General features: G+C 32.0%; 1 protein-coding gene across 1 annotated transcript; it reads left to right on the forward strand.

The window, feature by feature from the left end:
• Positions 1-11,638: 11,638 nt before the first annotated feature.
• Positions 11,639-12,733, forward strand: LOC134684920 (chitin deacetylase 7-like). Its single transcript, XM_063544237.1, has one exon. The coding sequence runs from the start codon at positions 11,639-11,641 to the stop codon at positions 12,731-12,733; it is 1,095 nt and encodes a 364-aa protein (XP_063400307.1).
• Positions 12,734-17,818: the final 5,085 nt, after the last annotated feature.

Raw genomic sequence — 17,818 nt, forward strand, 5'->3', positions numbered from 1 at the left:
AGATTTACACGATGGGTGATACAGTCAGTGACTTCTGATCATTAAGTCAAAAACATCAATTTAAAAATTGTCTTCTCGTCGTTGTATAACCTTTCGTACTGGAGTTGCATATTTATTTCAACAAAGTTAACAACTCAATTTAAGTCAAACAATATCCCGCATCTCGTTTTATTCATAATCAAAGAAAATTAAGACAAATGAAATTGAACTGCAACCATTTAATAATATGCATATATTTGACAACATTGTAACAATGATTAACCAGCTTACGCAATCTCGTGTATGCATCCAAAATTGTTAACCATTTTTCGAATAAGCTCAAAAAGATTTTTTTTTCGAATGGAAGCAGAACACCTATATTTTGTTCACTTTTAGAAAATGTAAAACAATAATTACGATAAAAGTGAATAAAATTGAGAAAGAAAAATTAATGGGTGATGAATCTGAAAACGCATTGCACGATATAACTGAATTATATAAACCCTGAAACCGAATTATAGAAATCCTTGTAATGCGACGAAAATATTCATGGGAAAAACGGACGGACTGAAGGATGAATTGACTGAAGGACAGACAGAGGCAAAACAGTATACGGTTACCCCCACTTTTATAAAGTGAGTGATATAATTATGAACTAATATTTGTTTCATACTTACAGTTTTAAACGCATTGCAAATTTGTATGCCCCACCTACGATAGTAGAGGGTCATTATGTTTTCTGGTCTGTAAGTCCGTCGTTCGCTCGTTCGTCGTACCGTTCGTTCGTCCCAGTTCAGGTTAAAGTTTTTGGCCAAGGTATTTTTTTATGAAGTTGGAGTCCGATCAACTTGAAACTTAGTACACAGTCATGTTCGCTATGATATAATCTTTCTAATTTCAATGCCAAATTAGAGTTTTTAGCCGATTTTCACGGTCCACTGAAAATGGAAAATTATAGTGTGAGTGGGGCATCCGTGTACTTGGGACACATTCTTGTGATATTTTTTCTGATAAAACAGTCATAGAATGTTTTCATTTGAACAAATGGTTTGTTGTTTTATGTACAGTAGTTTATATTGCGGATTAAAGCGTGGCAAAATAAAAGACGAAAAATTTCAGACAGACTTTCTTCTCTGTCGTACTTAATTTCTTGTAAGCAAACTCTCTCGTGTGATTAACCATATAAGATTTTCCGTAGTTGGCATGCATAATAATGTTGTGCCAAATATTAGATTATTTTCTTGGGTTCTTCATACACTAACTTGCCGTATTAAAAGTATAAAAGAAATCTAGCTGCGGAAAAAAAACTTTTAGTGTTTTTTTAGAAAATATTTAAGTGGGTTTTTTTTTCACACACCATTGGTATTATTTAAATATTGTAGAAGGTTAATACGTAAATCATCACATATCGTCGTACTACATGTATGTCATAATGAGACTTGCTGATGTGTGGGATTTTATTATATTGTTTATAAATCATTCCTATCAAGACAGTAAGAATATACCGCGTGTCAAAACAAGCATTTGAAAAGTTTTAATAGAAATTTATCACAAAATTAAATTTTAAATCGTAAATACGGCATTATTTTACAGAAGTATTTAAATGTATTAATATAAGAATAGACTGTTCAGTTCACATGGATTACGCTATGTTTAGAAAAAATATTTCAATTTCAACGTGCAATTTATCGGTTTGTTCTACGTTACATTCTAGCGTTGACTACCGATAACGACGTCAAATGCGATAAGGGTGGTTTTTGCTTGACGGGCGTCAATTATATAATTAGTCTTATTTAGACATTTTCAAATATTGTCATGTTGTTCTGAATCTACTAACAAGTCAAAACGTACATCTGATTTAATTAGTCTGTTTAGAATCCGAAGCGTATCGGTTGTCATATATCACAGGGAACTAGGATGCTTTGCATTTTCTTTTTATTTCTTTAATGAAATAGGCGTTTGATTGTACCAGTTTGATGTATATTATCGTATCGAATAATAATTCACGATTAATAATAAAATAAATTTTACCATGTTTTATATTATTTATTTTTTGGTTTTGAAAAAGGGTGGTAATATAACTATATTGTATTTAAACTCAATTAGGATTTTGATTACCAGTGTGTAATCACGTGTGTGTAATTTTTTTCTCCCCTTCCTGAAATGATCATATTTTTATAACTCATTCATGCTAATGAATCGTTGTCTCATCATAATGCAACCAAACAGAACTAGCTTTTGTGATAATTGCAAGATAACGTTTATATTAGCTGAAACTTATAGCTTCGCACTGAGATGAAAAGCGAATGATGCAAAACAATACATTTGGTGCATCGCTTCTCCTTGTTAGCCTTCTTGCATGGGAACGCTTAACAACATATTTACAGTTGATTTTCCCGTTTGAATGGTTTTAGATTAGTAATTTTGGGGGTCCTTTATAGCTTGCTGTTTGGTGTGAGCCAAGGCTGCGTCTTGAAGGCCGTATCTTTACCTATAATGGATTACTTTTTAAAATTGTGGTTTGGATGTAGAGTTGTCTCATTTGCACTCATACCACATCTTCCTATATCTATTGGATGTATAGTTGTCTGATTGGCACTCATACCACATCTTCCCATATCTATAACCTCTATAATTTCCGAATTTAGATTATCTGTTTGATTGTAAATTTTAAACAAGATGCCTTAGCATTTATTTAAAAGTTTTAATTCATGTTGAAATTTGCGTTATCTGATCACAAGATATGGTAGTCGAGTATAATTGATGCATGATACTTTATTTATACTATACCATGCATGCATAGAGAAACATAGCAGTTACTCGCAAAAATTAGTGTACATGCATGTGTATGTATGTACATTTCGTTTCAAAAGGACTATTTGCTGCGAAACTGTTGGACATAAACAAAATGTTGCCAATATACAGACTTTTGGCCCCCGGGCACCTCTATGGACCCTATAATCATACAAAAATAATATCGACCATACACTGTTATGATGCAGTAACAAAATACAGTGACAATCTATTTATATCGAGACACTATACGTCAATGGGCTTAAATGATAACAAGACGTATTTTTTTACGATTTTCTGGTTGCAAGGCATATTTTGTCAATGATAGTAAAAATGTTCATCTCTCTCGACTGTTTGTACTGCATCTGCAGTTTAGATTTGTTGTTAATTTGTTGTCATCTTAAATATGCATGAAATATTTGCCACTGGACGTTAACCAATCAACAATCAATCAGTCAATAGTCTGTGTATACTGCACGCTAGATCAAGTGTGTTACATGCTATTGTCATTACGATATTTCGATCTGTATCACGTGCAGATGTTTTAGTAACGAGATAAATTCCGAAGGACATCGATTTCATGCATTCATGTTACGCACGTGCCGTGTGTGTTTAGTTCATACTTGCTGACACTACTTGTTTAGTAACGATTAGCTGATTAAAGGCCATATTGTAACAAGCAATGTTACTTCAGTGGATAATCTAGCGTATTCGATACAGTTTTTCAACGAATAGCGTTAGAGGTATGGGTATACATGCGAAAGTATTGATTAATTGTTGCCGGTTTGTCTAAAGTTCAGTGGCAAATAATGCATGTGAATTTAGGTGATCAGATTAATATATAAAAAAAACTTCCCCTATAGTTTTAAAGCATATTATAGATATAAAAAGAGACAAAACCACATATAAAGATTTTTTTCTTTCTTTCATCAATCCAAAAGGACATGCGATTATCTATCGGTTTTAGCAAAGGAATTGATCCCATGTTAAATCATAAAATATTAAAAGCCATACAAAATACTTTACTGCAATTTCTAGCATATTATATTTTCCCGATATCTATTCTGATTCTGGTGAGTATTATAGTGTACTGTGTATTATCTTTACACGCCGTGTCATTTTAATGTAAGTTGGCATTTATTTAATAACATAAGCCCAACTTTTTGTTTACATATGATAAGAGGTGATAGTTATTGCTGCTTATCGTGTAATATAAAAGATTATTGTCCGCCACCTGGTGGTATGATATCTTTAATACACAACTTTCAATGTGGTCACTTGATAAAAATTCAATACACCATCAAGTATAACTTGAACTTATGGATTATCTCTGGTCAACCGTGTGAAGTTAGTAAAATGTTTAATTATTACTCATTTCAGTGTCAATGGATTGAAAGGAATGATATAGAAATATGTATAATTTATCATTGTACATCTTTGGCATGTTATTATTATTAGTATTACACTTAAAAATCGTTTTATTTCTTAATTCGCTAACACGTCCAAGACCAGTTTATTTTTTTTTCTCTGAACAAATTAGGTAGCTGTTTTGACGTTATGTTTCCAAATAAAATTTCAAGTGACATATTTCAAGTGGCTGTATACATCGTATTGGTTGCACAGTGCCATTTGACAAGATATCTTGCGTGTACCCATTTTGTCCACTTGAAGTTTTATTTGCCGGACAACGCTAACTTTATGATATATATACATGCATGTACTGTTATACACATTTGAATGCTCAGTTCTTTGGAAACTTACATCAAACATAAAGTTTATTTTCAGTTTAAAGCTATCTTGTCTTGGCTTTATCAATAAAAAAATGCGGAAAACAATAAAATGGGTTAAATTCAAAGATTAATCAAGTAACTCCAAATTAGAACGGACATTTGAAAAACAAACAGTGAAATGGATGGTTAATGTGTATTTTAAAATGAAAAAAAATGAGAGAAGTCATTACTCACTAGTAAAGTAATTACTATATAACCAATAACTGAAAAAAAGACGTGAAGGGTAAAACTGACGAAATAAACGATGATTCGAACAAATTGAATTTTAAAATCGCAGACCCTATTTGGAGTTATAGCATCTTAATCTTCAACCAAGATATAAAAATACCCAGATATTCGGAAATAAATCTTTCAAGTGTTATAACGTACCAGTTTTAAAAAATTAAGTGTTGTAGATTTGTGATCAAATTTGGCTGATTTTATATCATTTCAGTAGCATTGCACATTAATATAGATTAATTCTATAGTCGATAACGATATGCTTTACCTTTAGAATAACTGTTTTAATGAACAATATATTTTATAAAGAATAAAGTCTTTGAAGAAAACAATCTATACGAACTGTTGTGATTTTCGATTTTATGAATATTTTTTAGTAAAGGGAATGCTTTCAACGTTATTAAAGTTAATGGAAATAATTAAGAGAACTCAACTCATCTGTATTCTCCTTATTGATCATATGAATCCGATGATACCAGATTTTCTGTTACATTCAATGAAAATGCCATTATTAACAATCTACATCTGATTGCGGTCACTCCATTCAATAACAACGGCCGCGGCTGGTTTGCGGGATTTGAATACGGAAAGGAACAATACAGCATGCGACATCCACTCAATATTTGCACTCTGGAAAAACTAAAAGGCTTCCGCTCTAACCGAGGGAATTAATTAGATATGTTTCGATTAAAATTATTTCATTAACAAACGATAGAACCTCACAGTATCGGCCTATTGAACATACAAATGTAAATTAACTTCAACTTCGAACACTGGTCGTCAGATCGGATTAAACAGGGTTTCCGTGGACAGTTTCTAAAAGGATGAAGATTGAAAAGTCACTCAAGCTTGAACAATGCCCTTTGAAGGATGTGTCAAGACACAGATATCATGTGAAATTAGTTTTCGACCGATGTAAGGCTAAGAGTATGGATTTAATCAAGTAATTTAGCTCAACAGTGACATGCTGTCATGTGCACATTTTATAAAATTCAACTAAATGAATTATAATTTTTTTTATAAGGTTGATCTATTGACGGCTAAGACATCTATAGAAGCCAAAACTATACGCACATGAGGAAAACACTTTATACTTTATAAATTAATTGATTGATATTTGCTTATTAACGTCCAGTTTCTTTTAATGTTAGAGATATAGATTATGCAAGGCTATATTTTCCCTTGCACCAGGCCAACTTCTGAACCACAGAGTTGCTGCAATGGTTCTTTCACGTGCAAAGTGCGATGCACCATGTCTACGCAACGCATTGCGCCTTTGACCGGAAGTTTCCTTGTAGTTATACATTAAAACGGCATTTCTGTAGAAAGTTTTACTTCCGAACAGGAGAGTTCTCAGAGACTTACCACATTATTCCAATGACACATTTTGAGAATAGATTACCGAGTATATTAACAACTACAGGTCCCCAAATAGCCTTCAACAATGACAAAAGCTTATACAGCACAGTCAGCTATATATATAAAAGACCTTAAAATGACAAATATAAAACAAATGAAATGAGATAACAAATAGACTAATAATTGTACAAAACAAAATAGTTCAACCTTTAAGCAAGCACTCAAATAACTAATTCATAGAGAGGGGTGGAAGTTGAGGCCCCCTTTTTTATCAGTCAATTCATTTGAATGAAGACATGTACACATCAACTCAATTTGTTAATACACATTTCCAGTCTAGCTTTCAATGCAGTTGTAACGACCTTTAACCCCACTGACAATTTGCGTCTGTGTCCATACTTGTTAGAGTATATAATAAATAAAATTATTTTAGGATATATTCGCTTTACATTTAGTAAACAAATGGTGTCTCCTATATATAGTAACCATCTTCTGTTTTGAGCAAACAGTTGTATAAACTGTGGGTGTTTTCGTTACACGTTAGTCAAGTAGATTTCTGTCAAAAATATCAGATTGAGACTAGAAAAACGATATTATCAGAAATAAACATAAATTTAAGTGAGCTCGATGCTAACTGGAGCTTTCTTATACATTTTATATTTTCAACAATGGGTGGGTAAACAGTTTTATATCTAAACTTGAACAGATGCAGTATGCATATAATTTTTACAGCAGAAATGTATAACATGTGGACATTTTTTTTTTAGTACTGAGACATTTAAAAATTATATAAAAGAATGACGGAATTGCATTGAATAGGCAAAGGCAATAAAAAGTTTTTGTTTAGTTTTGACTTTAATATCATAAACTATTCCATTCTCAATTTTATATAAATGATATAATAAATTGTTTCTATGACACATGACGTTCTTTTCGTGATTTCCATAATAAAAAGTAAAAAAATAAGAGATACGATCATCATGGACCTGTATATGCTGACAAACGGAATTCGATCGCCCTGAAAAGTTTAACCTATAAGTATAACCATCTATGAATCCTCGTACTGACAGCCACCAGATGTCACCACAAAAAAAATATTTTCACCGAAATGCACAAACATTAGCCGCTGGCGGATACAGTAATATGTTAAATAATTTTGACAACGATCACCATTATGGTATTCCTCCGAGGGTACGTTTATATGTCCTTATCAGATCGAGGCCAGTAGCGAACTATTTGTATTGATTCGAGATAAACATATGTCTCATATCCGTGCTGCTCATCTCTGTTAATGTATAGATGTTAGTATTTAGGTAAATAAAAATATAGCAAAATTATATATGATAAGATTTCTATCATACATTTATCATTATTCGATTTGTATTTATTTAGACAATTGTTGGCATTTTGAAAATCATAAGAATATAAAATCAATAATTTCGTATCCTAGATGATTTTTCTCCTTTCATCTAAAATGTCAAATATGTCAGGAAAAAAAGTCTTATACAATTCAATCCAAATTAAAGCGTCAATGGAAAGCAATTTTTAAAATAACTTAAACACATGAATAATCAAATTCGAACGGCGAAAAATAATAGAAAACGGCGGATGAAATGGTCGTCATCTTATTTTTTTTTACTTTGAAGGGACATGTTCAACGGAATAGTCATGTATTTAACCAGGTCTAAGGTAGATTCGAGGTGCATACCGCCATCTTGGACTGTACAATCCCAGTATAAGATCGGTCTAATTATTTGCCCAAATCTGAAAATTTGTAGACTGTTTATTTATATAAAGAAAACTTGGTGATATATTTTATAACTCAAAATATTTATACAAATATCAATTTTTTTAGAAACATTTTTTCTCTCAAATCAACCATTTAAGGGGAGATAACTCCTTAAGTGTAAAATATATACTGGACGGATAGGGATTTATTTTTTATTTTTACTTGTTGCAAGAAAACAAAAAACCTATGATCTACCTTATTTAGGCCTCCCATTTCTAAGAGGTAGATCATAGGTATATTTTTCTTGATATAGAAATCTAGTTGTACTTTGACAAAATGAAGATTTTACTATGCTTTTTTTAAAAATATAATAAAAAGTATGGGTCACCGTGCTATTTTCAAAGCTATGAGTCGTTGAAAATTGCCTAAATTGGGTTATTTTGGTTATGAAAATACACAATTGTTTGCATAAAAAAAAATATATAGAAATTTTAAATTAGTTGTGAGAAGATTTTATCTTTAAGAAAGCTTGTCCACAACATACATGTAAACGGTCTAAGATTAGACCGTTGGTTTTCCCGTTTGAATGGTTTTATACTAGTAATTTTGGGGCCCTTTATAGCTTGTTGTTCGGTGTGAGCCAAGGCTCTGTGTTGAAGGCCGTACTTTAACCTATAATGGTTTACTTTTTAAATTGTTATTTGGATGGAGAGTTGTCTCATTGGCACTCACACCACATCTTCTTATATCTATATAAGGTGGTCAGTATATAAATGAAGTCTTATGAAGCATGTTAGATGATGGAATGTCCAAGAAATACATCAAGTCAAATTATATATATTTTATAATTAAACTTTATATTGGACAGACATGTTGGTCTAACAGTTCTGAATCGTTGATCCAAAAACAACGTCAAAAAATCATAATTGCTATGAAGATGAATTTTTGGTTATTTGTAGTAATCAATGCTTTTTTGTGTAACATGTGATTTGATCATGTATCAATCTACAAATATTTCAGTAGACAAACTACAAATGTTTTTAGTATCCCATATAGAAATAAATTATGTGACTGTAAAATATGTTGAGTTGCATTGAAGTGCGTCGTTAAAGTTTTGTTTTTAAGGGGTTTAGAAAATAATTGTCACGTATGTGAAAATGTTGAAGTAGTCCTTTAGTTTTATTTTCAACTATGTAATAAAATTTTACAGCACGTTGACCCTTGTCACCTCTATGTCGTATAAAGTAATTAATCTTCAGAAAAGATGGGAAAATTACAGGGTAGAAAAATAGATGGTTACTTAACAGTGAATCTTAAATACAATCAATTTTATAGAGATGTGTAAGCATTGAAATATATACACGTATCCATGTTACGCTTTTACAAATCCAAACTATTGATTTGTTGATTGATTGATCGACTTCCAGTCAGTGGCAAGTATTCCAATAATCTTTCAATCAATAATAACAAATGTATAGGATAAGGCGGAGTATACCAGGTCTGTGTTTCCTTAATCAAAACTTAATATGGAATCAGAGGATTATTTTTTCATTTCTCTATAATAAATATGTGCTGAATATAACAGCGAAATAATTAATGTCGAGCAGAAGTTAGCGCCGATTAACAAGACTATAGATTAAAGTAAAAACTTGTGCACACCCGTAAAAGATGTGGCTATTATAATTGAATCACAGGGTAGATTTCATTAATTTATTATAATTTTCTACCCAAAATGCATTGGAAATTCTATGACTTGAATTTTGTTACTTTACTTTGAAAAGAAATTCATCAAACAAGCTCCACTGGACGCAGTTGTAGTAAAGCGACATTGTGATCGCCATAACTTTTTAGAAGGTTTGATACTGTTTTAATGAAGTTTCTGATACATATAAGACTACTGTCATTTAAGAGACACACCATGACATGTCATTTAATCCTGTAAGGTCGTAAAATCAATTATATGTTTTACATGTAATGATTAGTTTATAAATCTATAAAGCAATAAAAACCTTGTGTTTTAAGCTTCTAAATGAGTCACATAACAAGCTAAGTAAACTACTGGAACTTAGTTGAGTTTTTTTCACAATACGAAATTCGAAAATTGTGTTGTATTGGAAGACAATTGTTGTTATGAAATTTTGAATGCAACATGACAGAACAAGTATTTTAAAAGCAAGGAACCAATCACCATGCACAAGGGTACGGCATGAATATAGAATCAAGTATGAAGGCACATTACAAGACTCCACCACGGTAAAAAAAAATATGATACAATGAATCCTTAAGGGCAAAGAAATTAAGTTTTTAAATGATACTAAAATTTTAAGTAATATTAGTTCAGTTTGCATATATGCGCTTCTTTTCACTTAAGTACTTCCGTAGCATTGTAAGTTCATTTTCGACTTGTGAGTTTGATTATTCCTTACCATTAGTAGCACCTGAGATCACCCAAAGTTTTTCTGGGTTTTTCGCTTATTCTTTACTTTTCTATGTTGTGTCCTGTGTACTATTATTTGCCTGTATGTCTTTTAATTTAAGCCATGGCGTTGTCAGTTTATTTTCGATCTATGAGTTTGACTGTCCCTCTGGTATCTTTCGCCTCTTTTTTTCATTCGCATGTACACCGTCTAACCAGACACACCGTTGCAAACGAACCAACCTGTATGAATATATATTTGATCTTTGTAATAGTAGAACCTATACACAATGAGAAATTACACGATTGGTAAAAACTTTCTTATTTTATTTTCTTTCTTGAAATGCTAATAGAATCCACCTCTCAGAAATCGACTTTATTGCACACTGAATTTATTTTCATTTCACTGATCTTATAGATCTTATTCAAGTATCATTTTTCTAGCGATGTTACAAAATCAATATGCCCTGTCATGTTCTATAAAATATTTCTATCAAAACTTTCAACCTTTTAGTCGTTTATCTGTATGAATATTTATATTAAAATACATTAAAATGAAAAATATTCATGCTGTTCGTCAATTTCGTTTGAAATTGAGAAGAAATGTCAGCGAGGAAACTAATTAATTCAACACAAGTAAACCGCTGTGCATTACCAGCTTATCCCATCACGTGCTTCAATACATTTATTTGGATTCTGCATTTCAAGCAGTGTAGATGCATTAATGTTGCTGAAGAAAAGGGGCGTCATTTCACTGACAAAAATTGACTAATTGACGGACACACACAAAGTACTGAGGAGATAAATGCCTTTGAAAGTATAAATTGTATATATAAAACTTTGACGGAGGCGTGATTGTTGTTATCTTGTTGAGCCAATGGCTAACTTGTAAGATTAACTAGAGATAACACAGTCGACTACAATACTGGGAAATTTATAGTGACTGCAATTTTATTGTGAAATTTCTCGTCTTTTATCGCTGGTAATAATATCCCATATGTTATCAATAGAAAATAGATGATAACTTAAGATGCATACTATAATAGCATCTGATACAAAACACTGGAAATACGTGAACATTATCAGAAATTTATAAATGGATGTTAACTTATATGTTACGTTTTGCTATAAAATGTATACTACAGATTGCGTGTGATATGACAAAAAGGACAAAAACTAATTGGCCTTAGGACGGACCCATAAAAAACAAAAGCAGTCGTTTGTATGAGATTACATTCCGTGGAATTATATTAATTAGTGGTTATTACAAAAATCTGTCATTTGCCATATTTTACCAGAAAGGACATGTTTTCGCCTGATATTTTACAATACATTTTACTAATATGTGTCTTAATGGTTGGCGCGGAAATATGTTTACAAGACAGCAATTGTCGACTACCGAATTGTTACTGTGGGGGGAGGGATACCCCAGGGAATCTGTTACCTTCAGAAATTCCTCAAATAATTGTGTTTTCATTTGATGATGCAGTGAATTCGGAAAATTACCAGATGTATGAAAAATTATTCCTAAACAATCGTTTTAATCCAAATGGATGTCCAATCTCTATGACAATGTTTGTTTCGCATAATTATACAGAGTACAATTTGGTGCGGGATCTTTATAGCAAGGGAATGGAGGTTGCTGTCCATAGCGTCACACACAGGACGCCGACAGACTTCTGGAAAGAGGCATCAACAGAACAGCTTCGATACGAAATTGTCCAACAACGAAAAAACTTGGCCCAGAAAACGGGAATACCAATACAGAATATAACAGGATGGAGAAGTCCTTTTTTACAATCAGCAGGTGACAAACTTTATTCAATTTTACAAGAGGAAAACTTTCAGTACGATTCAACAATGACTGTAGCGACAGAAAACGGCTTCAGCAGTAAGTTCTGGCCAAACACACTAGACTTTGGATGGCAGCTTGACTGCAACGTTCGCCCATGTCCCAAAGGAAGTTATTCTGGATTATGGGAAGTACCAGTCATGATGTTAGAGAAACCATTCGCACCGATAGGTTGTCTCTACCTTGACTCATGTCGTCCAGAAAATAAAGAAGAAGCATTCCAATTGTTCTGGGTGAACTTTCACAGTTTTTACAAAGGTTTTAGAGCCCCGTTATTTTACACTATGCACTCGTCTTGGCTCAGGGAAAAGCACAATTACGACGCAATGAATTACTTTCTTTTAACTATTTTACATTATTATTCTGATGTTTTTATAATAAGTTACCAACAGTTAATTGAATGGATGCAAAACCCAACGAAGCTTGTAGATATAAATAACTTTAGAGGATGGCACTGTCCAAAACGATATTTGAATTTTGTGCAACCTTTTGTTGATACGAACAATGTTAACAATGTTAACAGTAGTGCTGCTAATGATTTCATGAGAATTCCATTTTTATTGAGTTTGTTATTGATTGTGTTGATAACTTTGTGATATAAATTGTTTTCTATAGTAAGTATTCTCTTATTTCTCTGGTCACTGTTTCACGCCCACGGCAAATAACTGGACAATCGAATCAACACGTTCTTCACTGTTCTAAATGTCAATTACAATCACATACAATAATACATACACTCCTTTATATTATAAGGGGGTACCGTTAGTTATATGGTAAAAAAATGATAGCTGTGGTATTGAATTTTTTCTTAACATCTTTGCTTTCGTCTTTCTGATATCTTGAAATTGGAAGGGTTTGTTGCATCATTTACAATCAGCAAAACAATATACAAATATTTTTTTAATAGATCTCTGTGTATTTTGAACTATTCAAACAATACAAACGAAAATTTCTCTGTGCATTTGATATTATTTGAACTAAATTGTTTAGTTTAAATCTAATAAATATTTTTTTTTCAAAATTCTAAAGAGTTAAAGGAATGATCAATAGTAAAGTCTGCTGCAAGTTGTACACTGGTTTCAATGTTAGTTAACAAAAGTAACTTTGAAACTTCCACTTTTAGATCGGCTGAAATGTACGTATTTATAATATCGCATTTGACATTTTTGCGTTAAATAGTCAATCCTTTATCAGTATATTCAGTATAATAACTGATAAAATTAACATCCAAGAATTTTTAACCAGATAAAATGAACAAACTATTTATCCTGTGGAACCTATTTGAGATCGAGGAGTATATTCTCTTTTTCATATTCTTCTTTACCTTAATTTTACAGTTCGTTAGTATAAACATATTTCACAAGTAAACGATTGAATGTTCGTGCATGTTATAACATTGTATATTTGATTTTAGATACTTTAGATAAAAAAAAAAATGATTCTCTTTATGCTCAAAAGTGCAATAATTTTACACTTGGACTTCACCAGATTAATGCATTTTTCTCTAAATTCTTTACATTTCGGACACGCTAGAATAAAACAGAATTCGTCCTCAATACACAATAATACACTGACGGCAATTAAATTGGCTTTTTGAGGCCTCTATTTTAACTCCAAGAAAATACAATTTGAAAAAAATAAAATAAAGATTTGTAATAACATAAGAAAAAGGAAACTTAAAGTATGGTAAAAAAAATTCTAGCTACATGTTAATTCATTTAAAGCAGTCGTTGTTGTTTTTTTTAGTTATTTTATACAGTTCATGAAGTAGCAAACATGAGAGGATATATTTACTTTTTTTTCAATTAGTCCCAAATCCAACAAAACATAATACACATCGCTTAAAAATACCATTGTAAGTTGATTAAATGTGTTTGCACTTCTAGCCACATGTCTCCAGATAAGGGTTGGGTAAGTTTTTATTGTACATAATTATTTGACAGATGTTCAGTTTATTAGGAAAACGTGTCAATCTATTTTGCTCGACATATATACTGAACAAGTAGCCAAGAAAATAATCAAAGTAAAGTTGAGGATGAAACAGAAACAAATATAATTTTCAATGGTACTTTTAAACCTGTTCTTATCTCCATCTGGGAGGAAATTTTAAAGGGTATTATCTCAATCTAAGACAAAAAATAAAAAAATATGATTTGCTTTCTTTCAATCATCTATTATCTATATACATGTATATCGAAAATTGAAATTATACAATTTCGCTATTGGAAGTCAGTTTGGTTTAATTTTGTCAAAACACAACTAACAACACCACTGAAGTATTGGTGACCCTTGGGTTAACATTTGATGAAGCATAGATGTACATGTGCACAGCTGAGGAAGAGAAGCAGAAGACAGATCGATTGTGTTGATTGAAACGACCTGCAAAAGATCGGCCTTCTACGTTTAGGTTATGAGGGAATCATTTACATTTTATTTTTTTATTTTTTTCAATGAAAGGAGATCAGATAAAACTAAGAAATTTACATTTGCTGTTTTACTGTTGCATGAGCTTAGTACCTCTTTGATATTTATAATTTATAGCGAGGTAACATATTCATCGACACTTTATGTGTTCCCCGCGGTGGATGGTTGAACTGTCCATGCAGTCGACAAGCAAAATCATAATACATTTTGTAACGATCTCCTTTCTTGCGTACTATTTTTGAAAACATTTTCTTAGTTCTGAATTAAGCTTTATCAGATATATATTAATTTTATTTACATTTCAATGGACGGTGTTTGTATTTGGAATAACTTTTTGGAATTTGGGGTCCTCAATACGCTTCAACTTTGTTCTTGTTTGGCTTTCTAACTATTTTGATCTGAGCGTCACGAATGAACCTTGTGTAGACGAAACGCGCGTCAAATTATAAGCCTACCGTTGTACCTTTGATAACTATTTGTATGCACAAACCACATTTTGAAGTTATTTCGCAATTATTAATGAGTATAATTCGGAAATTGCATTATTCAAAAAGAATTGTCAACGTAAGTTCTTGGACATTAATTTTGCTAATGGATTTCTGATTGATTGAGTATTGGCGTTGTATAGGTCTAGTGGCTAATATGTCATGTATATTCTTTCTACATTGGCAAAACATGGTCAGTTAATATACAAATATCATATTGTAAATGGATGAAAAGCAGAAAGGTATGATTTAGAATGTCACTACAAACACGAATGCTACCGTATATATACTTGGTACGGTCAGAACATTCTTAGAGCATAGAACCTCTATTTACCTTCGAGAACACACCCAGTGTGTACAGGATCCAACTGCACATGTTAACATTCAACAATGCAAAATGAACGCTCCAGTCCGGATCTTACTCATAAATGGAAAAATCAGTCAGTCATTTACAACAAACATATACCGCTGTTTTCATAATGATTAAAAGACAAAGTGAAACGGAGGTTGATATTGAAATGTTTAAAAATGTATATTTGCATAAACCTAGTAGGTGATATACTGCTTTGATTATGTTCATATCATCCGTGGTTCCATTCATATCTATATTGATGGGGAAAACATGCAGGTTATAATATTAATGATTTCATTTCGTAAGATTCAATGGTAACGATGTAACGATTTTGCTTTGAATAACAGTATAGCTGTAAAGTTAACGTCAATGTGACAGCAACTCAACAACAAACACATAAAATAACATCTTAGAGATCGAAATATGACAGGAGTCTTAAAATGTTGTGACTAATTGTAACAGACTATTGAACATATATAAGTAAGTTTTAGATCATATACCACAGAATGGTCGATTTTTCTACAATAAGTTCAGTAGAAGTTCAATGATACAATATATATATAGGATGACAAACTTTGATTTGAGAATTCACTGCATTATAATTTGACATTTACCAGACCCCACAGTAAGTGATAACCTGACATAAAAACCTCTCAAACACTCACAGTTTTCCCAGTTGCTGCAGAATTATTTAAAAGTTAAGAGAAACACATGCTTTGAGAATGCATTAAAAATATACAATCGTCAATATGATATAATTTGTGTCATTTTCAATTGTATAAATATCATCTGTATTTTTTTTGTTCAAAATGTATTTGTTTGATAAATTCAGTTCGGGTTATTTCATTAGTAGACGCGCAGGCACTCGTCTCAGAAAAAAATCTCCTATATACCTTTATATATAACTAAAGGTATATAGGGGGGGGGGGGTCTTAGACGAGTACCTGTGAGTAGACGTTTTTTTTTTAAAGTATCAACCAATCTACTGATTAAAATAATATACACAATTTTATCTATATCTGTATATCTATATTTATCTAAAGAATGTTGCATATATAAGGAAATTACACATCCTAAAAAAATCTACAACATTACTAACAAACCAAAAAAGACCTACACAAATATAAAAAAAAAGTTGATAGTTAAGAGAACTAGTGATTTAAACGCGATTTGCAGTCTACAGATTTTCTCGAAAGTTATCAATCTTAGTCACTAAATGTGTCCTAATTATTAAACGTTTGACATCTTCTTGACAGTCGACATTTATTTTTCATTAGAAAGTACATGATAGTCTACATCTTCTTCGTTACGAGTGTTTTGTCTTTTATGAATTATAAACTTCATAATGATGTATAAGGTACAGAACAACTATGTCAAAATTGATACAGCCAGTAAGCTAATACCAAATACACGCCCTTCTAAAAAATAACAATAAAAATCATTTAGAATTCCAGCATGAAAACAACTGCATGTACGGGAGAAGTCGTTCTTTCCTAGAATAATTAGAGCGTGGAATACCTTGCCCAACTACTGTCTCCGATCCTAGTCCTGAGTCTTACAAGGCCTGCACCAATATTTGTTTATTAAATTCTTGCGGCCACTCCAAAATTTAGCGGAATAGTCAACCAGTTGACGATGGCTACCTACCGGAAGAAGATGAAGAACTCAGATATCAGTTGGTTGACCTTAGGCAGAAAGAAATCGAAGCAGAAAGAAATTGTTCTTTGTACATTAATCAAATTGCAAATGGTGTCGAAGTAAAAAATAAATCATTAAACCGTTTAATCGACAACAATTTGTGGAGAGTGTTTGAATCCTTATTGAGCAGACAGTTGGCAATTTTACGCACTCCTATAAATCGACGCATTCAGCGAGTAAAAATGATAATATACACAACTTTTTTTTCACATGAAAAATCTAAGCATGAATTATATACTCATCTCGAAATTTGCACATTTCACTAAAAATCCAGACCGATTTTTATCTGTTCTTTCTAAATCCAAGATGCAGTAAGACATCCTAGTAACCGTAGCCGTAAAGACAAAATTGTATATTGAGTTCTGATGGTTGAGGGAAACACTTGCTACATTGTATATAGACTTCTGCTGGTTGAGGGAAACACTTGCTACATTGTATATAGACTTCTGCTGGTTGAGGGAAACACTTGCTACATTGTATATAGACTTCTGCTGGTTGAGGGAAACACTTGCTACATTGTATATAGACTTCTGCTGGTTGAGGGAAACACTTGCTACATTGTATATAGACTTCTGCTGGTTGAGGGAAACACTTGCTACATTGTATATAGACTTCTGCTGGTTGAGGGAAACACTTGCTACATTGTATATAGACTTCTGCTGGTTGAGGGAAACACTTGCTACATTGTATATAGACTTCTGCTGGTTGAGGGAAACACTTGC

This window comes from Mytilus trossulus, chromosome 9 (genome assembly GCF_036588685.1).
Source record: "Mytilus trossulus isolate FHL-02 chromosome 9, PNRI_Mtr1.1.1.hap1, whole genome shotgun sequence".
In the NCBI taxonomy this organism is placed as follows: domain Eukaryota; kingdom Metazoa; phylum Mollusca; class Bivalvia; order Mytilida; family Mytilidae; genus Mytilus; species Mytilus trossulus.

What these genes read in the sequence shown, in the direction of transcription:
- LOC134684920 (XM_063544237.1), top strand. Translation starts at nt 11,639, where the DNA reads ATGGTTGGCGCGGAAATATGTTTACAAGACAGCAATTGTCGACTACCG.